The sequence below is a fragment of the Amblyomma mixtum genome, chromosome 7, assembly GCF_055824585.1.
Source record: "Amblyomma mixtum isolate Tamu chromosome 7, ASM5582458v1, whole genome shotgun sequence".
NCBI classification, from domain to species: domain Eukaryota; kingdom Metazoa; phylum Arthropoda; class Arachnida; order Ixodida; family Ixodidae; genus Amblyomma; species Amblyomma mixtum.
Window position 1 is genome coordinate 139,690,742 of NC_143018.1, and position 23,849 is coordinate 139,714,590.

The following is a 23,849-nucleotide window of genomic DNA, read 5'->3' on the forward strand; positions in this document are numbered from 1 at the left end:
AGGTTGCTAGCCCAGGATACGACGAAGATCCTCCAGCAACCACGCCGTATGAAGACGCCGCACCCACTACGCCCACGCCGCATACAACGACAACCTCGACTGCGACGTGAACCACCTTCAAAACGACGCCGCCATCAAGAAAAGCTTCGACCACAAGCTCCACCTACGATTCACACACCCGACGAAGCCATGAACCGGCGTCGAGGACGACTTGCAACTCGAGAGCCAGGACATCCGACTTAGAAGTGGTTATCGACGGACGGAAAGTCACCGCTCTGGTCGACACAGGAGCCGATTATTCAGTGATAAATGGACCTTTCGCTGCGCACCTGAGGCAAGTAACGACTGCTTGCGACGGCCCAAAAATTCGCACCGCAGAGGTCGACCTCATTACGCCATCAGGACGATGTACAGCGCGAGTGACTCTCAAGAGACATACCTATCTCGCGACCTTCGTAGTGTTACGGCAATGTTCCCGCGAAGTGATCTTGGACATGGATTTCCTTGATGCGCATCAGGAGATCATCAACCTGCGATCCAAGCTAACCACACTTTCCACGCACGAGGCCATCGCGTCGATGACAACTCCGGAACATCACCTTGCGCTTATTGTCCTGGAGGAGCAAGTGAGTGTCCCACCCCGCTCAAGCGCCCTCGTCACCGTAGGCCCCACGGAAGCGGAAAACACTGAGGCCATCATTGAGGGGAACATGCATTTGCTTCTCGACCGAGGAATGAGCATCGCAAGAGGCATCGCATATTTCCGCAAAGGAAAAGCCGAAGTACTGCTGACTAATTTCAGCGAAGAATACCGGCACGTTAACACAGGAACCACGATTGCATTCCTTGGCGAAATATCCGACATACGAGACTTCTTCGCCCTCTCCGACCTATCTATAGAAGATTCGCCTGACCAAGAGAACTCGCCCACTCTCGACATAAACCAGGCCCTGCGCGAGAACAGACACGACCAAATCCACAATCTCCCCTGAAGCTACAGCGAGTGCTTCTCTTCATCGCCGAAGGTCCGACAAACACCGATTGCCGAGCGACGCATTATAACTGACCAGCACGCCCGACCTCTCCGCCAGAGTCCGTACCGAGTGTCGCCGCGAGAACGACAAGCCATCCGGGACCAAGTGGAAGAAATACTCCTTGACGACGTTTTTCAGCCTTAAAAGACACCCTGGGTGGCGCCGGTTGTTCTAGTGAGAAAGAAAGACGGTGCACTTCGATACGTCGTTGATTACCGCCGCTTGAACAGCATCACAAAGATGGACATCTACCCCCAGTACCCCCCCCTCGCCTCAACGACACACTGCACCGGCTCTCCAACGCTAAGTATTTCTCATCGATGAACCTCAAGAGCGGTTACTGGCAAATTGAGGTCGATGAAAGAGATCACGAGAAGACCGCATTCATCACTCCAGATGGCCTCTTCGAGTTCAAGGTGATGCCATTTGGTCTCTGTTCCGCACCAGCGAGATTTCAGAGAGTAATGGATGCAGTGCTGGAAGGCGTGATCTGGCAGATTTGTCTGGTATATGTCTTTGTCTCTAACTTTGAGGAGCACCTAAAAGGGCTTCGAACAGAACTAGACGCAATCAAATCGTCCGGTCTAACTTTAAAAGCAGAGAACGGTCACTTTTACTATGAAGAGCTGCTGCTTCTAGGCAACATCCTTTGGAAGGAATGAGTATGGCCAGACCCGCACAAAACAGATGCTATTGCATTCTTTTCGCTGCCGGCCGATAAGAAAGCTGTGCGCAGATTTCTCGGACCGTGCGCGTATTACTGACGATTTGTGAAGAACTTTTCGCGCATCGCCGAGCCACTGACCCACCTGACAAAGGCAGACGTGTGATTTAAAGGGGAAGCACCGCAAGTGGAAGCCTTCAAGGAACTTCAGAGTCGTTTACTGTCCCCAACGATCCTCGTACACTTCGATGAAAACGCTGAGACTGAAATTGATACCTACGCAAGTAGAGTGGTCCTAGGCGCTGTCGCCATTTAGAAAATTGACTGAATGGGGAATGTCATGGCATACGCTAGCCGTTCCCTGCCCAAAGCCTAGGCTAATTTTTCGACAACCGAGAAGTGCCTCTCTACGTCAAAATTCCACCCCTACCTTTACGGACGACCATTCAAGGTGGTCAGCGACCACCACGCGCTGTGCTGGCTCGCCAGTTTGAAGGACCCCTCCGGCCGCCTCGCTCGATGGAGCCTGCGCCTCCAGGAGTTTTACGCCACCGTCGTTTACAAGTCCGGACGCAAGCACTCTGACGCCGACTGCCTGTCATGAGCCCTTGTAGATACACCGCCGCCGGACGACGATGAGGGCGCCTTCCTGGGACCCATCAGCTCCAGCTCTTTTGCACAACAGGAACGCTCGGACCCTGACCTAAAGTGCCTTATCGAGTACTTGGAAGGCAAGGTTTCTTCGCTACCTGCCTCGTTCAAGAGAGGATTATCTTCGTTCTGTTTACAGAAAGATGTCCTCGTGAAGAACTTTGCAGCGAACAAAACAGCCTATCTCCTTGTTGTACCTGCAAGTCTGCGCGGAGAATTTCTTCAGGCTTCACACGACGAGCCATCATCTGGACATCTCGGACTTTCTCGCACCCTCCGCCGCATTCAAAACAAATATTACTGGCCCCCACTCTCATCCGATGTCTCACAACATGTGAAAACCTGCCGAGATTGCCAGCGACGAAAGGTCCCTCCAAGCCGACCAGGAGGATTTCTGAATTTCTGAATCCCATTGAACCCCCCTGAAGGCCCTTTCAGCAGATCGGCATGAACTTGTTTGACCCTTTCGCGAAGTCAACATCTGGAAATAAGTGCATCATTATAGCGACTGACTACCTGACCCGCTACGCCGAGGCAAAAGCCCTACCAAACAGAACAGCAGCGGAAGTCGCCAAATTCTTTGTGGAGTGCACTGTTCTGCGACACGGCGCCCCCGATATGCTCATCACGGACAGAGGAACAGCATTCACGGCGGAACTGACGCAAGCCAACCTGCGTTACAACCAGCCGCCAGAAGTCAACTGCATACCATCTGCAGACCAACGGACTGACCGAGCGCCTGAACAGAGCCCTCGCCGATATGCTTGCCATGTATGTCCATGCCGAACACAAGACCTCGGATGTTATCCTGCCTTATATCGCATTCGCATACAGCACCGCAGTGCAGGAGAGCACCCAGATGACCCCTGTTAGGCTCGTCCATGGCAGGGAGGCCACGACCACGCCAGACGCCATGCTGCCATATGTTACCAAAGAAGATAAATTCGACGTCGCCGCCTACCTTCAACGCGCAGAAGAAGCCCTAAGACTTGCCAGATTACGGATCAAAGACCAGCAGCGGACCGGTAGTGTTCACTATTAGATTTCGCTTAGCTCAATTCGCTTCCACGCGGCGCCAGTGTGTACTCGCTGACTGGTCCCGACTCCCGACGGAACAGGCGTGCAAACAGCTGGCCGGTGTTTGGCGTCACGTGGCGTCCTATGAGCAATCTGCGCAGCTCCCTCGACTTAAGCACAACAAGTCTGAGCTGACTCTTCCTGCCGCAGCCGCAATTCACGTCGTTAAATTCGCCACACCAGCGCAACGGCATGTGCACGAATGGGAGATGGCATTATCCGCATGTAGCAAAGTGCCCTTAAACGACGCCTGATGTGGGATGGCGCTGTACGCGCGATGCGTTAGATGCGTACGCCTAGCTGCTGTCATGAATCACCACTAAAAAGCAACAGCCTCGCAATGATTGCAATCGCAATTAAGAGCAGCAGTTGGAGGCCCTGCGCGCAGGACCGCGTTGGCACCGCAGACGCGTTGGCACCACATATAAGTTCGCTCCCCCAGGTTGCGATGGCGATTTTTTCAGAAGATTCACACAGCTTTAATTAGTGTGACAGAGGTTTTATTGAATTCTCTTTTTTCATGTACTGGCTTTGGGTTTTAGAAGAATGTCACTTTGAAAATACCGTTTGCCGCATTCAATCTGTGTGTCAGAAGTGTTCAAAATGTTCGCTTCTAAATGATTCGAATATGAGTAGTCGTTTCCAATTCGCTTCAAACGAAAAGCCTCTATTTGCCAATGCTTGCAATACTGTTTTACCAGCTCCATGAAACCGGGAGTCCAACAATACTGGTTGGCTGGACCTCCTAAATCGGCAACTAAACTGTGGGGCGGCGACCACTTTGAGATAGTTGTGGCGACGTTCCTGGTGGCCTGCTCCTCAGGCATGGAAACAAGACACTGACGAGGCACCGCACCTTGGTTCCTTGAACGTGGAACTTTAGAATGAGTTGTGAACATTGTGTACAAATGGAATTTAGTCACGCGTTCAATCTCTTTGAGCATTCGATCTCTCCTCCCAGACTTCAGGGTCTGTCCGAGGTGCCCAGGAGGCACGGTTCATAAGACCTCGAGTCTATACGCAAGCACAGCAGATGAAGGCAAGGAACCCTATCAAAGACAAGCGGCACAAAGGACTCTCGTCTCTCCGATCGAGCAGAGAGGTTGGGAGCGAAGTCGAGGCTTCGAAATGTAGGAAGAGCGTTGACCGTATTTGCGTTGGCTGAGTGGAAGACTGCTGGGACATTGACGCTCGAGACTTGTGAAGACAGCGCTGAGATCGAGCATAATTGGGACAGCCATTGCAAGAACCTACCATACCACTCACCGAGCCGGGGCACCAGGAACGACGCCAAGAGAGGCTCCGGAGGCCAGCTCGAGTAGCGTTTCGTGATACCGTCGCTTGCATCCAAAGTTTTGAGCGACGGCGTTACAGAAAGGGAGAAGTTGGCAATGACGAGAGCGAGCGTCGAATGATGGGCCATGGGACAGACCGGAGGAACTCGGAAAAGCACCACAACAGAGACGAGGTCGTTAAGGATAGTAATGCTGAAATCACCGCTTCTCACTGCAGAGTTGCCGAGAGGAGCGAGTGATGTTTGAGGCGAGAGGGTAAATTTGGAGCTGGAAACGGAAGATCCCACAGGTACATATCAAGTGCTGGTTGTACACATAGAGAGCACGGGTGAAAAGATTTTATTCACTCGAGGGGCACTACCAGAGTTTCCGGCAAGATAGGTCGTCCGAAACGCTGACGCGCAGGACCAATGGTAAGCGTAAAAGCCAGAGCCATGCCAGCCGCGAGACCTTGAAGATCCTAGTGCAATGTTCGCTAACGTGCCCGTAATGGCATCAGAGAGATCTCAGCACAGGTCCTTTATGATTCCAGGAAAGGCAGTAGCGTGTGCACTGACGAATCTGTTCAAGATGAGGACGGTTGCGTCGCACTGGGCGAAGGGCAACGTCTCATTGAGAGTGCAGTGAAATTGCAGCTACACGATTTCAGCTCCAGCAAGAAAACGCGGAAAGGCAACTGACGCCGTTAGAAAACCAGCATGTCGAGGCGGCATCGACAAGGCACCGTAAGTGGAGCTCACAGAGAGCAAAGCATAACTGAACCAAACGTCACTTCAACAGTTCCGCGAGGCGCGGTTGGCTGAGAGCTACCAGCGGAGGCTGCGGGGCAGAGGAAAGTTGGTGCAAAGGAGGAGCACGGCAGGCCAGAGGGGATCTGTCCAGAGGGACATCCCCAATCGTGAGGACTGACTACATAAACGAACCTAGTGTAGTAACCCAGTTTGCAGCGGTAGCTCTCCGGGTATGGAGCGCTAGCGACATGTAACGAAGGAGATGAAACGTCGAACCTTGAAGAAAGGAAAACGTGATTCAGCATAGTGTGCGAGCAACTTGAGGAATCGGGTTTTAATAAGATGGGGCACGCCGAGGACAAAAAGAGCAGTGATAGGATGAACCGCCCGTATGAATTGACACCCATTAAAAAGATGCTCTAGATCTAGAGCCGAATTGAATTTTAAAAATTGAATTGAAAATTATGGCCTCTTGTGATGACACATGCAAGGTTGGACCAGTGAAATTTAGAAGGAATCGTTCCCTCTAGTGTATCGCGAACGCAAGAAGGCAGAGTTTGCTCCGTCGATAGCCGCAGTGGCCATGGGCACTAGCAGCAAGACGGATCAAGTAAAATTACGTTCTGCGACTGCCAGAGGTGTGCATCCTGCGAAGGACAGACACATACAGAAGGTTCGAAAATAAAAGCAAAGCAACAACTGAGGTTGCAAAGTTGGAGTTTCGGAAATTATCGGACTGTTCCCATAGTGTAAAAGATATCTCCTGGAACAGTCAAAATTAATTAGCCATGCATGGCAGACTAGGAATACAGAGGGCTAATCTTGAAGCTACTAAGAAGCAAGGACCACAAAACCGAATATACTGCGCTAAGGTGGAGAACTGATTTCTTCTTCGTGCGGCAAGCATTTTGCGCCGGTTGGCTATTCCCTTTCTGCTGGGCTTTTGTAAGCATGCCGCCAGAACATAGAGGCCATTGTGAAGAGAGGAGAGTAGTGGGGTTTTGCATACTATACAGGACGGCAGCAAATGTAACCACATCGCCTACCAACCCGACACGGCCAAAGGCAGACGAAGCCATCAGGGCGAGTTCTCCAGACGGTGAGTGTGCACAGGACACCGTAGTTTGTAGAATCATTGCGAGCAGCGGCTTTGTGTCTGCCACAGGAATGCAGCAGTCAGCATGAAGCAAAGACAACCCGTTTAGTGTCACAAAATTCGGCGTATTTTTGAAAAAAGAAACAAAAACACCGCCACACGGACGCATCTCGCCAGCACGCATCGTAAAACAGGAGAGAAAGATAACCCGGAGAACGCCTAGCCTTCTGTGTGCTGCTCCGCTTTCCACCATCGCTCGCCGACACGGCGCCAAGGCATTGCGTCAGCCCATGCCCTCAAACCTTCTGGAATGTCAGAGTCGTTTCTGCTCGATGCTGACGGAGAGGAAGTAGGCTTCAGTGTGCTAAGCGATGCCTTCTCCCTCTTCACTCGCGCGTCGGCGGCGCCAGACCAGAAAGATATCGAAGCAACTCGAAGCCAGTCTCAGCGCCTGACCAATGGGGACTCGAGCCCGGCGCGAGAAAGAGAAGGAGTCTGCACAGCCGATACTGTGTGTATGTGCCCGCCTGCCTTGGCGCAAAGAACGAACAGACGCGGCGCTGGCCTATATATGAAGGGCGTTGACCGCTGTCGGTTAGCCCGAGCCGCCGTTGAAGCTTCCAAGAAGCGCGCCCGCTCGACTCCTGGCACACCACTCGCCAAACCACGGTCCAACGAGGCAGCGCGTGCCAGTCTACATGACGGCACCGTCGTGAACCGCTGGTCGTCGGAGTGTTCCAGTGTTAGGTGAACAAATTGTATTTTAAGGCGAAAGCCTTTAATCGCTCATACTGTCGTGACCAAGACCTGTTGACAAATCTGCCCGCGTTTCAGATTGGTCGAAATGGTCGTGACGTCAGCGCGCGAATTTTAAGGCGAATGCCTTTAATTCCTCATACTGTCGTGACCAAGACTTGTTACCAAATTTGTCCGTGCTTTGGATGCATGCCTTATATGGGCATATGCCAATCATTAGCCAATCGGTACTTAATCGGATGCAATCAAAACACATCTCAACATGATATAAAGGATTTTCATGATTATGTCATTGTACTTAATGACTAAATCAGTAATTGGTAATTTCTAGCTGTTAAGATGTAGCATGTGGGGCTGTACACGGCGCGTGTACCTTAGCTAAAACTAATTAATCGGTGTACTAGTTAAGGTCATGTTAACTATCACATAGCCGTGCATTAACTATTATCACGAAGTGTGCAAGTCATGCTCAACTATCATTAATAGTTAGACGTTGTTGTTGCGACTGAGAGAAGGAGGAAAAGGAAAGTGCACGTGCCTGCCGACTAGTCTAAGGCGACTAGCCAACACCACCACCTCTTTGCTCAATGAAATTTGTTTTGTGTTTGAACCTTTGGCTCCGACCCATTCTTTGGCTTGCGACCGGCGAAGGCTGGGTTCCAAACGTCCAAATCTCTTATCACTTGGTAACTGGTCTTGTCGGTGGTGAAGCCAGCTTTTCAAAATTCTATGAACGGAAGCTACGGTGACACGCGCCGTTAAAGTGGAGTAGATCGGACCACTGATTCTGGCGGTATGAAGAATAATGGGACCACCGAATGCCTGGAATCCGAGAGTCAGGCGTCGTTTGCCGGAGGCGAACGCTCAGAAAGTGTTGTGGTGACGTTACGAGTGGGCCGCTCTAGCGGCGAGGGGAAACAGTGGCAGGGGACGGTACGCTGCGCCCTAAGGCAGGAATCTTGAGCTTGGTTGGTGAAAATTAATCTGAAATGTTTATTAAACAACGTTTTATAGTGCCCATCAGCTCATGCTGCAAAACAACTTTTCTAATCAGTGAGAAGACGAAGCGTTGAAAAAAAGGCGTAATAACATGACGGAAGCCAAAACTCACTGAAATCAAGGAAGAAAGGAGTTGTCTTTTTCGAACTTGAATTGGTTTTGTATTTTTATTTGTGAGTTGCGTTTTTAATTCGTATTTTATTTGTAATTTGTACTTTTTATCAGTGAGAGATTGATCAAAGCAGTAGAGAAAATAACCGCATTGCGCAGGAGAGATACGAGCCCAAGCCATTCGAATTAGGCATCCGGTGCTCTACCAACTCAGCTACGGCGACGGTTGTCCAATATTCTGTTTTGGGGGTATTTATGTTCAAGTATAACCTAACCTTGAGAGTGTTCACCAGCGCCACTCTCATTCATAGCATCAGACGTGGTGGTGGTGGTGGTGGCGGTAGTGGTAAAACTTTATTTCCCACAGTAGGGGTCCCGAAGGACCCTCGGCTAGGCGCCAGGTGTAGAGGGCAGCTCCCACGTAGGCACATAGAGCCCGAAGCTCTCCGCCGCCGCGCGGGCCTCCTGGACAGCCCGAAGCTGATCGTGAAGTGAAGCACTTTTTAGTACTTTATCCCAATGTTCCTTGCTCTAGGCGTAGGCGTCACTTGATGCACAACCACACAGCATATGGGTCAAGTCTACACGTTCACTGCACTGGTCACACACATGTTGTCCGTCATAGTCTGGGTCGATGTGCTTCATGCGCCAGGGGTTGGGGTATGAGTTCGTTTGGAGCAAGCGTAACGTCACCGACTGGCTGCGGGTTAATTTCTTATCCTGGAGGGGAAACGCTCGTCTGCCTAGATAAAATTGCTTAGTGAGCTCGTTGTACGTGAATAATTGATCCCTGTACTCGATATGTGGAGTAGCGGGGGTAACCGGAGGGACGCGGCCGATGAGCCCTCGCGCCGCCTCGTGTGCGATCTCGTTGAGATTCCGCAGGCCAACCCCTAAGCTGCCCATGTGTGCCGGGAACCATATGATGGAGTGATCGGTGATGTTACTTCCGCCTAAGATTCGTAGCGTCGTCTTGTCTATTCCGCCCTTGGCGAAAGCTCGAGTGGCTGCTCTAGAGTCGCTGTACACAGTTGTGAAGCTCGAGTCTTTGAGAGCTAGTGCTATCGCTGCTTGTTCAGCTACCTCTGGTTTCTTCGTGAAAAGTGTGAGTGAGTTACGCGTTCGCCCGTGTCCGTCGACTACTGCTACCGAGTAGGCATGCTTTCCCGGTATGTACGCTGCATCCACGAAAGCTGTCTGGTCTGGAAACCTTGCCGCGTCCGCAGCGCGGGCTTTGGCGCGGGTGAGTCTTCTTCCTTGATTGTGGATCGGGTGTACGTTTCTTGGGAACGGGAACACTTTAATTGCTTCTCGCACGACTTTAGGTAACGGCAGGACGTTGTCCCTTTCTGCTATGGTGTTCAGGCCGAGCTTGACGAGAATCTCTCTGCCCGCTTTAGTGCTTGATAGGCGTGCGATCTGTGCCCTGTGCCGTGCCTCCACGATTTCGGCAAAGGTATTGTGCACTCCTAGTTGTAAGAGTAGATGAGTGGAGTCATTATCGGGAAGCCCCAACGCTGTCTTGAAAGCTCGGCGTATGTGTACTTCGAGCCTTTTCCGATGTACTTCTTCCAGTTGAGCATCGCAGCCACATACGTGATGTGACAGAGTACAAAAGCGTGGACCATTCTAATGGCGTTGTCCTCGCTCAATCCCCTGTGCCTATTCATGATGCGCCGAAACATCCGGATCGCGTTTGCAATCTTGATCGTGATGCTGTCCAACATTGCCGAGTTGGACCCGTTGCTTTCGATGAATAGTCCTACAAATCGTATTTTGTCAACCGTAGGTATGCGACCTGCATACCGCGAGTGCTACGTAGAGCACGGTCGAATGGTAAGGCCGGAAGGTGCGCGAGAAACCTCTTGCGCTGCCTACTGTATCAAGACTGTCAGATTCGAGAGCACGGGACGCCTAATGCGGCGGTGGTGGGCTTGTATCCCACCGGCAGGATGTAGTTGTTTTTCTTCTGCTTTTATCAACCTCTCGTTGATGGAAACAACAATAAAAAGGACATCTCCTATGTTCCTTTGTTCCTTTAAGTGTGTCGTAACGAGCTCCTCCTTTTATTCTCTTCTCTGCGAAATAATTCATCGAGGGCCTCCAATCTGGCAGTTCCGAAGTCAGAGGTAGCGTAAGAGGGTTCTCGTACAGCTTCCGCCCTCACCGCTCGAACACAGGCCTACGTGGCTACAGCGCAGGTGAACGCTCTTAAGGATAGGTTACATTTGAACATAAGTACCGTCCGAAGCAGAAGATTTGACAGCTGTCGCCGTAGCTCAGTTGGTAGATGGCCGGACTCCAAATTTAGGCGCGGTGTGTTCGTATCCCACCGGCAGCATGTGGTTCTTTCTTCTTATCACACTCTGATTCGTCGAAACTACAAATTAAAAAAAGACATCCCCTACATTCCTTGGTTTTAGTGACGGTTGACTTCCGTCATGCGTGTCATAACGAGCAGCTCTTTTCATTCCTTTGTCTTCTGAAAATACAACAAAATAGTTCAAAAATGGTGCTCAGTCGGCAGGGCTGAGAAGACGGCTGGTCCCTCTTGAAGAGGACGGCCTTTGAAGGCCAGGCAGTGGCAAAAAACATCAACTTGTGGGCTCACACCTGCCTCTCAAAAGTTTAGGTGTTATATAACATAGTATAAGTTCATACGACACACAGGAAACGTATGAACTGGGATGCAGCATGCATGAATTCATGCTCGAAACTACTGTGGTACATATGGCTCGATGTAAAAAATATGAACTAATGCGAACCGCATATCAGTTCATATGATGACTGAGCCGCCATTCCGAGCTCAGCCTGGGGTTGGCCAATAATAAATATGACTTCGCTTGCGAGTTATAGCGGCTGTCACATCTGTCTGCAGAGCCCGCTGCCTCTGCTTACACTAATATAAAAATGCAGCACTATACGGACGCCGTGCACCTGCACCAACTAAAGTGGACATTGCATCCTGTCTGTCGAACTCCCAGTTGGCTCAGTACTACTCCTGCATTCTGTGGAACCCAGGCGCTCTCCAGTTCTCCCGAGGCGATGGCGAAGGTAATTTACTTTTAGGAGTATAAGGTATCACTTTTGCTTTGTAGCATAATATGTTTGCTGTATTAATTTTACTTCAAAAGATGTAATTTTTGATGGTAGTGAGCTGCTATGGTGAGACCGGCAATTACTCTCTGTACGGTCTGGCTTGTTACTTTCAAATTTGTGGAAAGTAAATATTACTTTTTACGGAAGTAGTATTCCTCAATTTTACTTATGTACAATATACTTCACGAGATGCAGACAGTATGTATAGGCGGAGCCGCAGGTATGTTCCGTTGTGTAATTGTGCTGCAAGAATGTGCAGAAGATTTATACTCCCTGCAGGCTGTACTGAAGGGAGGCCGTTCGAATGGCAACCTTGCTTAATAGTTGCCGTCACTGATCGAGGGCGCCTTATTAGTGTTACGTAATAGCAAGTGCGTTTACGGGACCACTTGCCTGCAAGGACAATTTCTACTAAATCCAGGAAATCATGTCTTTCTTGCGGCAGCAGCTTGTTAGAACTGGTGCTGTATATTATTACAAACAGCGCGGCTCTGCCAGTACTAGTTGCTGAGGTGCATAATTCGCAAGCCACGAGCTCTAATCTACCTGCGCAGAGACTCGGTACCGTGCCGAGCGCACGGTTCGCGACCTTCCTGCGCCGAAAACAAGCACACATTAAGCTTCTTTTCAGCTTCTTCTCCCCTCAGAGGAACGCTGGATATAATTTTACATTGTACTGTGTGGGCAGATCACTGCGTGTTAATAAACAACGAATTTACGCTCATTGAAAAGGAGAGCTTTTGCAAGCTACTAAAGGCCGAGAAACTTGTACACGTGGCAGTGCTACCGCTCGCTTGCACAAGCAAGCCACGATCAACAGAAAGCGCTGCGTAATTGGTTCATGATGTGTTTTTTGTTAGAAAAGTAATTTAGTGTAGCTCATTTTTCAGACGCGCACACAGACTGACATGGCAGGAAGGCCGCTGATTCGATCTGGAACTCAATTAAACTAAGTCGGATTTCTGCCACGTCTGTCCCTATGCTCGTATGAAAAAAGAGATAGCTCTCAATTACATTTCTAAAAAACACTTTGGGGACACCTATAAACTTTTTAGTACAAACCTCTCAGCCAGCAATAGACCACCGCTCATTTCCAATCGTAGATCACGAAGTCGCTTTTGGTATTAAAAAAGCAAGGTTAGACAGGGAAGAGTGAGAAAAAACCTGCAATTTTAAAGTAAATATTGTCTACAACAAATATGAATTTAGCTCCCCAACAAACGTCAACCATTCATAAAGAGCCAACCTTTTCACTTTGCTGTGACAAAAAATTGGATAGATTAGTCCTTAATGTCCATTTAACGCTCTTTTAAACGTCCCCTCTCTTATTCGCCTAGAACCTGGTAAGGACGACCATTGGCGAAACAAAGCGTTTACGAACCTATATGCAAGGGAAAAGTTTCTACCTGGACCTCGGCCAACTTCCCATCATTATCCATACTCTAAGAAGGAAATGAGCGGCAGCAAAGCAGTGCAAGGTGTAAAAACGTTTCATGTCTCTCGCTCCTGTCTTAGCTCATCACACTGCTGCTCAACTAGAACAGTGCGCACCCTCTGCAGGAATAGACGCAGTCCTCCTGTACAAAACTTTCACCAAATTCTGTGGCGAAGAGAGGAATCGGGCACTCGACCGGACGGACGCTGCCTGTTCGAACATGTTGCAGTTTGTTTCTCGCGTCCTTTTCCTGCATGCAGTCTGTCGGCTCCAGTGATTCAACATGCTAGTAATCCCAAGATCGGGGTAGTGTTTCAGCTTCAAAAGAGCCATAAGTGACGAAACATTTCACCAAAGGAGCTGCACAGGGGAGAAACATTTCTGTGGAAAGCATCTTTCAGGGCCTGTCTTGAAGTTTTACTTTTTGGGAATGGAAAACACTGGCGGCATCAATCATAGTTGATTTTATTAAAATCGCAGTGCGGTTTCCTCAAGAACGGCCTCACCAAAGATTCACATTACAACCTCACTGAAGTTGAATGTATTTAGCTGGTGTTTATCCTTGATTTGTTAGTACCTACGGGAGATCAGGAAAAGTTGATTCAATTCAGCGCGAACGTCAGTGTTTCCTCCATAGCTGCTTTCCTCGCATGGTTGCCGTTTGAAAAAAAATACAACGAAAATGTGAATAAGATTTTAGAAGGGCATCGGATATTCTCACTTAGAGAAATTGCTATAGTTCTTGTTTTTTTATAAAGTGCCGCAATCAGCAGACACTCTTTTTTCGAAACCTTTGTGTGCATGCCTTTGTTGACTGCCACTTATGGAGAGAATTTACTTAGGTGCGTCGATTTAATTCGGGCCAATCATAGAGAAGAATCTGCGCTCATTGGCGGCGGAATCAAGCTAGTTAATAATATAGTGAGAGATTCAAGTTAGAGGTGAGAGCAGCTGTGCTGCTTTATATTAGTGAACAACAGTGCAACCGTCCTCCAAAACCTTTTGCTCATAAATCCGTCGACTGCGGCTAAAGCAAGAATGAATACTGCGTTTCAGTCCTAAGTCAGTTTAGGTGGAGTGAACAGCTGGTGTAGACAGTACATAATCAGGTATTCTCTTTCGATGCTGCGTCCACTCTCGAGAAAGCAAGAGAATTTAAAAGTGCAACGACCGTCGAAACGACTGCACTATTTACAAATCGCGTTTGCAAGTTCAGCATTTACACCGTAGACGTAGGCAAAAGTCAAGTTGGCGGCAAGACAAGGCGTTTACGCGTGGGTGTTACGAGCCAATAAATGCTGACTGCGTTGACAACGATGGTTTTTGGCGCCAAGTTGACAAGTGGCTGAGGCAGAAGAAAATAAGTGATAGGTTTTTGAAGTAGTTAAACCGAGCTGACGTGCGAAAGCGTGTGTTCATTCTTCACCTCTTATATCAGGCATCTGCATATACACGCAGCCGCGCTTCTCGCTCTTTAGCGTCCTCTCTCCACTCGGCGGCAGCTGACACGACGCTCCTCGAAACATTCCCGAGCCTCGACCCTTTGGCCTAAAGTGCTAAAGTGGCTGTTTGGGCTTGTTGGTCAGTGATCATGGTTAAAGAATGCAGCGCGAAAAGACACGGACAAACGAAGAAGTGGACAGGACTGGCGCTGACTACCAACACATTTACTCAGAGAAACGAGCAGCTTTTATAATGCCATCCAAGACCCACGTGACCAGATAAAGCAGCTGGCGTGGGAAATCTGTCTAACACTGATACACATCATTGCACACAACATCGAAGAATCAGCACATCGAGGTGACGCAACGTCACCTCGGTACCTTTGGCTGCTGTTTTTGCGACGCTCCTTGGAACTAACCCAGGCTTACCCGTGTTACTTCGATAACCCATGACAATATGAGGTGCTACATCAGGAGTAGTGCTTTCGCAGTAAAAGTGGCTGAACCCTGCGGGTCGCATAACTGCCGAAGCGACGTGAGGCAGCCCGGCTGGACGAAAATAAGCAGGTGACGGCATCGGCATTTTAAGCACCGGCAAAAGCGGCGATAGAGACCGAGCGCACTGCTCATTTGAAACCAAACAAGCAAATGAAGGCAACGAAAAATCAGGCATATTTAGGCACTTGGTCGAGGCTCATACAGAGATTACGACTTGCGCCATCTCTGCTGCTGTTTGGCAGTTCTACGCTAGTGAAGCAAAGCATTTTGCGCTTAAACGTACCCCCGACGCCGATATAATAAAGTGCAACATTCTCTACCTTAAGAATCCTAGCATGATGTAAATGCCTTATTTAGAAACATGAGGAGTTTTCATCGTTCAAGGTAATCGCTATGGTAAAAACAGTTATACGCGGCTTAAAATACGAGCTTTGAAATCTGGTCGCCTCTGGAAATACGCAGAAAACTGTGAAACCTGTAGCGGTGGCTATGGACGCGGAAAAAAAATATGGAGCGCACTTAAGACCGCTTATGTGCTTTGAATACGAAAGCAATATTTTTATTGCCCTTTTATTTCTTGGTTTATTTTAACACATGACACAGTAGCATACTATCACACAGTAACACATGACACATTAGCATAGCATACTGTCGCAAGACAGCACATATACTAGGTTTGCATCTGTTGGATAAGAAGGAACGTGGTTTTGTGGCGTATGGGTGGCGTGCTCGCATCCCAGTCTGGGAGTCCCTTCACCTTTTTAACAATTTTATTTTATTTTCCCACCACGGTAAGGCCATTTGGGATTTTCGAGAACACTTATGCTGCTCAACGCCGACATCGGGATATGTTGCCCATAAGTTGCAGAGTGCATTGGTAGGTTTCAACTTTTTCGCGATACCTCTAAACCAGTGGTTCGTGTGCAGCTTTAAATTTATCGCGGTGGAGAGTTGTGGTAATTCTGTTTTTGGAGGCTAGTGAGTGCAGTTTCTGTCCTCGCCTCTGCCAAGTCATTTTTTTTGTGTGCTTGTGTCCCCCCAACAAAAGCTTACTCAGGAAGGAGATTGCTGTTTTCCTGGTTTCTGCATTGCCGTTAACACAACGTGCAATAAGGTGGCGACTCGTGTAAATCTTTTTTAGTGTGCTGGAATTACAAAGGTCGTGCCAGGGAAGACCCGGTCTACATCTATCGTTGTACAGCCTCCGAGAAAAAGCAGAAATATTTGTAGGGCAGCTCTTGGCCCCCTCGTGCCAGCATTCCGCGTCATTGTCATTGGCATTTTCGGCTAGTCGGCGTTACACGCCACCTGACAGGCGGTCTGTTACCACGGCGTGGCATGTTACCACCTACCACGGCATCAACTGCTACCGCGAGGACGCAGGAATGGACAACCGGATGGTGAATGGCACTGCAAGATGCCGGAGGGACGTAGCAGTGTAACTCGCCACCTGCCAGTGACGGCTGGTGGTGTGTGAAGAAAAGCGCACAAATTCCGCATTAGGAAAAATCTAACAATATATCAATTTTTTAGACCACAGCTCTTAGGCGTCCGTTCCTGGCTTCCTGGTTATAATCGTCGGCGTTGTCGTCAGCTAACCGGTTGTCCAAGTGGGAGAACGAGACGCCACCTGGAAGGTGGCTGACGCGGGAAGATACTGGAGGGTGGCTTGCCGTGCAAGACATCACCTGTCAGCCATGAGGAGCTGCGCTCCAATTTCGCACACTGAGCTATCGAGTGGCAATTACACCCACCTGTCAACAGTCATTTACACCAGTGGCCATGCGAACGGGTGAGAGAGCTAACCGATATAAAATCAAGAATAAATATAAGAAAAAACAAACAATATACAGCAGTCGCAACTGTACAGGTCACTGAAAAATTTCAAATAGGTTATCGTAGCTTGGAAGAGAAAACATCGTTATACTGGAAGGCAATTTTTTTCAGCCGCTGCTTGTTCTAGGGGAAAAAAAGTCGAATACATGGGTTTTGCGTGTGATCTCCCTTTCCCTGAACCTGCAATCTACGCGCACTGAGGCATGGTGAGGTTCAAGTACATATTTTGCATTTACAACGGTATTACAACGGTAAACTGCATATTACAACATATTACAACGGTAAACTGCATGAGGGAACGTCAATCCCAACGTGCGTCGACAATTTTCCAGCTCCTCCCAATCTAGTCTGCCTTTCAAGCTCTCGGCACCATTATCTCTGCTGGAAATCCCTCACAGAAACCAAGAAGCCAAATTCTGGATTCTTTCTAGTTTTTCATTGTCTCGCATTGCTGGATGGTCGAAAACTGCGCTGGTATATTGAAGGATTGGCCTGACGTTAGTCTTACACAATAAATATTTACTAACTGGCGGAAAAGTTCTTCTATTTAGACGCAAAAATTCATAAGCTCTTCCAGCTTTCCAGCAACATAATCAACCTATGTCGGCCACTTTAGGTCATATGCAAAATAAGCATGCATGTATTTGAACACTGATATTTGTTTTAAATTTTTACTATTGAGATTACAGCTATCTGCTCATGGTAAATATCATGAAAACGGTTTTATTTAAATTTAAACTCCTGTGCCATTCTGCACACCAATCGTTTATTCTGTCTAGGTATTGTAGGCAAACGTCCGCATCATCCGCGCTTCTAGTTTTTTTTTGTTGTTTGCAATTGTCGGCGAATAAACACGTTTGGGATTACATTTCATGAGTTATATCATTTTAATATAACAAAAATAGCAGTGGACCCAAAGCAGATCCTTCTGGCACACTGGATGTGACACTCACGATTCGAGACTGAACCCAGTTAACGATGACGGATTGCTCTCGCGATGCGAGATACAATTCGACCAAAAATTAATTATTGTATCGATATTAGTGGCGCAAGTTTCGAATATAATAAAGCGTGCGGTACAGTGTCGAATGCCGTTTGTGAATCCAAAAAGCGCACAACCTACAGAGACACGGTGACCTAGAGATTCTGCTATGTATTGTGTAAATTCTGCAAGTTTTTTTATCACAAGAAAGGCCTTTGAGAAAACCATGTTGGGGTCGATTAAACAAAAAAAAATGTGCATTAATATGCACTACAACAGAAATATAGAAACTTGCACCACAATATTACATGGAATATTACAGAACAATTCAGTGCTACGTGTGGAAATGGTGACGCATCCCACTTCACCCATTTCACCCTAAAGGGCCGGCCTGTTCCCAGAATGCCCATTTCTGAGGGGAAAACAGCTCATATGTGATTAAAACTTTCGTCCTTGGCAATGTCATTATCACCGCGAACTATCACCGCGAATCACCAACGACGCAACAGCAACCCCATCCTTATCATTTCGTTTAACATACCTCCAAATCCCTTTGGGATTTTGTTTCAACTCAGAGTGTGCAAAGTCGGGAAAGCAATCCTTCGCATTTCGAATGGCGACTTTTTCTTTGAATGTTATGCGCTGCAATTTTCTTTTGTTTTTATCTGTTGGTGCGTCTAAAAAACGATAACGTCTCTGCCTCTTCTGCGTAAACCTGCATAACGGGTTTGTAAACTAAGCATTGTTTTTATGGCGCGTTGATGTTAATATCGAAGAAACAACGAATCTTTGTTTTATTTCTATCATTTTTTTAGTTTAAACAACCTCGGCGTTTGCGCTACAGCCTAAACCTCAGCTTACCTTTCGAAAACCGATAGGTAGGACTCTAATGCCCTGTTCACGTCAGCCAAATAGGTTTGTCAAAGTTCTATATCCGCCTATTCAGACCTGTCAGTTTTATTGCGGATGCTAGGTGTGAGCAATTTCGCGGAGCTCCGGGGAGCCTGAACTGCGCATGCGCGAGGAGCGAGTGTGAGACAGATGCTACGTAATTTCTTGTCCTCAAATACTATTCTCATTTTCTTCATTACGGCCCCTCCTTCTCTTTCTTCTTTCACACTGACCCCCTTCCTTCCTGTACGGTGGGGTTCAGGTGTCCACCGAGATGACAGAGAATTACTGCGCCATTTCCTTTGCTCAAAAAGCGCTGCGTTCAAAGGGCAAGACATCGCGCCGAACGGGTGGTGGCGTTCCGTGGATTCCCTGGCAGCTCTACAACACCCTGTCGCGTTTCACTCATCATCATCATCATCAGCCGGACTACGCCCACTGCAGGGCAAAGGCCTCTCCTATGTCTCTCAATTAGCCCTGTCCTTCGCCAGCCGCGGCCACCATATTCCGGCAAATTTTTTAATGTCATCCGCCCTCCTAATTTTCTGCCAGCATTTAGTCATTAATCAGTAATTCGCCAGTAATTAGTAATGTCTCATTACTTAGTAATTCGCACTTAATTATGTGTGACGTCACTCAGTGGTGACGTCACTATTGCCACTGAGGCAGTCAAAGTGGTGTGGAAGACGCCTTCGCCTCTACGCACTTTAGGCAGTCAAAGTTCCCCCTGAGAAAGACATGAGTGCGCAAAACGGCAACACGGACGAGTAAGGGAACAGGACGAGCGCTGCACGAGCCCTTACTCGTCCGTGTTGGCATTTTGCGCTCTCATGTCTTTCACGAATATGCACCAACAAGCCCAGCTGCAAGTACTTTTTCCCCCTGAGATGCCGCCGCCGCTGCGATTGCCGCGCTGTTGTTTCCGAAATTCTACTCGGGATGGCCATTGATCAAACGACAGCCAATTTTTTTACGTAGTTGAAAGGCATCTCACACACAACAGCATTACGGTCTCTTATACATGGTATTACAAAACTGGAGCAAACTAGTTCAGGTTGGTTTGTCAGGATTAAATGTAATTATTCCTAAACGAAGTCTTTTCGATATTTTCCGTCTCCCCTATAAAATTCGGAGAAAACTAATGAAAATTCCGGACAGATAAAGATGAGTGCTCAGTTTTTTAAAAGGCTTGTACCGCCTTTTCGCAAAAACATAAATCCGTACGCCGTCTTTTTTCCACCGCGAAGGTGAAGCATGTCCGCACTGATTCTCATCTCTTCGAGAGCTCGTGAATGGAAGGAAAAGATAGCGCTTTTCCGTATTCACTAGAGAGCAGCATAGCTTTAAACGTCCTTGTGAAAGAGCTCTTTACGGCAGAGAACCTTTTGACATGGCTTCCGGGAGAACGATTCCGTTGCCCGATATACTGGATACTTTCCACTGCCGAATCTCAGAAGGATATCAGGACAGAGCACAAAACCTCATCTTTTAATTCTACTTCCTATTAGAATTATTACGGGTTTACAAGGGTAGGGTGAGAGACAAGGCTCTAGTCGGACCGATCGAATGACGCATACGCTTTCCGAGAGAAAACGGAAGACATGAAGAAGTGAAGTGGGGGAGGAAGTGCAAATAATATGGCCCTCATCAGCAAAGAAGGGGAAGCAGATTAGGTTTTCGCTGGCCTTCCAACGCTTAGCAAGCGTCGCGCCCCTAGCGACATCTATATTTATGCTTGAGGAAATGTAGCGTTCAAAGAGGTAAAGAGCGGTGAACTGGGCTGTATTCGGCTACAAAAGCATTGGAACAGAGTACGCTGCATCACGTGTTGTGATTTGTTCATGGGAGACCAGGGCAAAAACTGCGGCCAACGGTAGAGTACTGGGGGCACAGTACTCTACCGCCGTGTTTTGTTTACCTTTGGAGCTCGTTTGTGTTGGTGCCTATGTTGATCTTCTGTCTGCTATCAATCGAAAATTGCAAGGAAAGGTACGTACAATACTAAATGCGCTCTCCAGAACCTAAACGCAAGTGGGGGGGGGGGATGTGAGTGCACCATGCGCTGTTCCATGACTTGCTGCTCTCTCGACGCCATTCGGTAGTTTTGCCGAACAGGAGCTCCACGGATCTGAACGAGCAAAGTGACATGCTTTTAGACAAAAACCGCCGCCCCTCGACTTCTCTCGAACACATAACTACACAACAGCACAAGAATACAACATGCCACTATACGGCAGGCTCTGCCATATGGCATGACATGGCATGGCAATGCAGACTGTAACCGGCACAAGCTACCAGCAGGTGGCTCCGTGAAAAGGTATCAACGCCGAAGTCATGCTAAATGGTAAGCCCCATTGGGTGGAGGGCCTATTTTCAGGGAACTTTGCCACTCCGTTACCGAATTTCAGCCGACTGTACTCGATGTCTGTTTTATAGACAGCTCTTCCTACAAAACGTACTACGGACCTGGACGACACGTACCGCATTGGTATTGCTTCAGTAAGGCTTTCTCCTTCTATACTAACACTTCTTTTCAAGAAGTGTCCAAAGAAGTTGATTGTGACGACAACTTGCCGCAGTTTTCTTCAAAAAACGGTGGTGGCATTAGTGAACAGAGCAGAGACTAAAACTCATAACTGTATCTTTTTTCTTAGGAAACCGTCGGAGTTTTTGCAGAGGATGTTGTTATCGAGGACCGTGTCGTCAAGTCCAGCGTTCAAGACCTGGAGATACCAAATGTGGACTTCGCCACCTTCCTTAAAGATGCGTTACGGAAGGAACCGGCGATGACCGCTGTTGTAAGTTGAAAAACGATGAACTTAACCTTTTTCTTCCCATTTATAGCATCGCTTGCTTCACACTCTGCACGCAGTCGCTCTGCATACTCTGAACAGTGCCCGGCGGAATCAGTGCGTGTTGTCCCGAATGGAGCTCGCTGCAGTAAAGCAGATGGTACAACATGTGGCAGTTCTTTGCGCCATGGCATGCGTTCCGAAGGTGAATTGATCATCAAGACGTGCTTTTCCCTCCCACGAGGCTCGCAGCAGTGTGCTGGTCTCCATTAGTTTGCGCATGCTTTTATAAAAGCCGCCGATGTGTTCACGAACATGGTAAACCAGGTGTTATGAGATAATACCGGTTCCGAAGTCGGCACTGATGCGGCAGTTTAGCATGTTTTAGAATCAGATGAAACAGATAGAACTTTAATTTGGCAGAGAACTAAGCGTTCATTGCATCCTGCACCTGAGCCATCAAGGTCAACTGGCCCGAGACTGGCTAGGACCGCGTCAAGAGTGATATGGATAATAAGGAACGGGTTTTGTTTCCAACGGGGAAAGAGAAAAAGGATATTTATGCGCAAAACTTGTCCCGCGGTTTTCAGGTAGTCTACCAAGGCAGAGGAAGAGGAGGAAAACTTGTATTATAAACTTTTATCACAAATCAGTTATAAGTCAGTGCTATGTCTGTCTTCTTCATTCTCGTCCTTGTCGTCTGCGCTTTTCATAAACGTTTATTGTTATGTTTATGAATGTGATACTCGATAGCCGAGGAGGCTAGTTGGTGCCACCTAATTGGCGTAATCCCAGATCTCTTCAAGATGCTTCGTCGCTCTTCTGCTGGAGAAAATAGGGTTACGGATGTGTCAGCACTTTAGAGAGACGGCGCTCTTTGCAATACAAGTAAAGGAGCAAGAGTCACTTGGAAGGCCCAGGCTGGTAGCTAAACAGACGCCAAAAGAGGAAAAAGACGACAGAAGAGAAGTCCTATTCTCGAAAAGTTGGCTAGAGGACAAGGCTCCCTCGAGAACTCTTGCGTTAGTTTGGCCCAAACTGTGTTTTGTCTGTTCTCCCCCTTATGTCCATGCGTCCTGTACTATTGTGAACAATGAATATGTACCAACTCGCCCAACTTTTTTCACTCATAAATGAGGAACAAGCCCGTTTTTGGGGCCGTTGGTTTCAGGTGTGAATCGGTAGGCCCGAGCCGGTTTCGTGGAGATTGTGGAATGAAGCTTCACTTTATAAAAATTTGTAATTTGTAAAGTTGTTTTTGTGGAAAGGAAATCGCGCAGTATCTGTCTTATATATCTCGGTGGACACCTAAACTGTGCCGTAAGGATGGGAGGAAGGTGGGAGTGAACGAAGAAAGGAGAAATAGGTGTCGTAGTGAAGGTCTCCGGAATAATTTCGACCACCTGGGGATCTTTCAACGTGCACACTGACATCGTACAGCACACGGGAGCCTTTTGCGTTCCACCTCCATCGAAAAGTGACCGCCGCGGTCGGGTTCAAACCCGGGTTCAAATTTTGTTTTTGTTGGTGTCAAATACGACGCAGTCTACAACAGCCTGCTGTATGTACACGAGTGTGGTGAGGAGTGGAGCTTCTTGTTCTTCGCTAAGTCTGTGTTTCGAAAACCCGTGACTGGACATGTTGAAGAGGGGAATAAGCCGGGCTAGTTGGTACATTCTTTGCATACAAACAGCGCAGCGCAACAGACGGGCCCAAGAAAAGAACACACACACCGGCGCTGAGCTTCAGTCATGTTGAATTCGACGAATCGGTGCTCTAGGTACTTTCATATATCTACTTTATCAAAGCGCAAAGCAAAAGAACAAGGACCAGTAGATAAGACATGGCCTGGGAGTAACTTGAGGAAGCTCCGGTAAGCTCGTTGCACCGTCGCGGCAGCTCGAGCAAAGTGCAGAGCGGGTGGAGTACGAAAAGCCAGAAACGGGCCTGTGTGCACATGCAGATACCAGAACGAAGAGTCGAAGGAGGAAATCCCCGGAGCAACGTGCATAGGCGCAAATATAAATAATGAATGAAGCCGGTCCTTCGACTGATTCCGAAGCCGAACGACGTGCACGGCCTGCTGAGCGGCAACACAGCAGACGAGAGCGCCAAAGTGGGCGGACCGGTCCTGTGCATCAGCGGGGCGACAATCCAAAGCAGAGCGGCAAGACAGCTTAACCTTGCAAAACGGGGTGCACAAAGAGATGAAGAGCGAGAAATAAGAGAAGAAGCCACCGGAGGAAGGTGCACTAGAGAAGCATGTAGACAAGAAGTGTCTTCACTGACCACCGAAGAGAGGAAAAGCTAACTCTAATCCCAGTGATCAAGTTATTGTAACAGTAAACCTCAGGAATGACTGCAAAGACATCTGGGGGCAAGCTAAAAAGCTAAAGAAGGGCAGAAAGCCTATCTAAGTCGAATTTAGCTTAACCGGGTATATTGGAAGCCAAATGTTTT

At 48.2% G+C, this 23,849-nt stretch overlaps 1 protein-coding gene across 1 annotated transcript in view; it reads left to right on the forward strand.

The window, feature by feature from the left end:
• Positions 1-494: 494 nt before the first annotated feature.
• The window catches only part of LOC149337705 (luciferin 4-monooxygenase-like), a 118,195-nt gene continuing 94,840 nt past the window's right edge, over positions 495-23,849 (forward strand). The window contains exons 1-2 of the mRNA XM_089554498.1: positions 495-626; positions 21,252-21,395. Of these exons, the coding sequence (XP_089410624.1) occupies positions 495-626; positions 21,252-21,395 (276 nt within the window). The remainder of the gene's footprint in view (positions 627-21,251; positions 21,396-23,849) is intronic.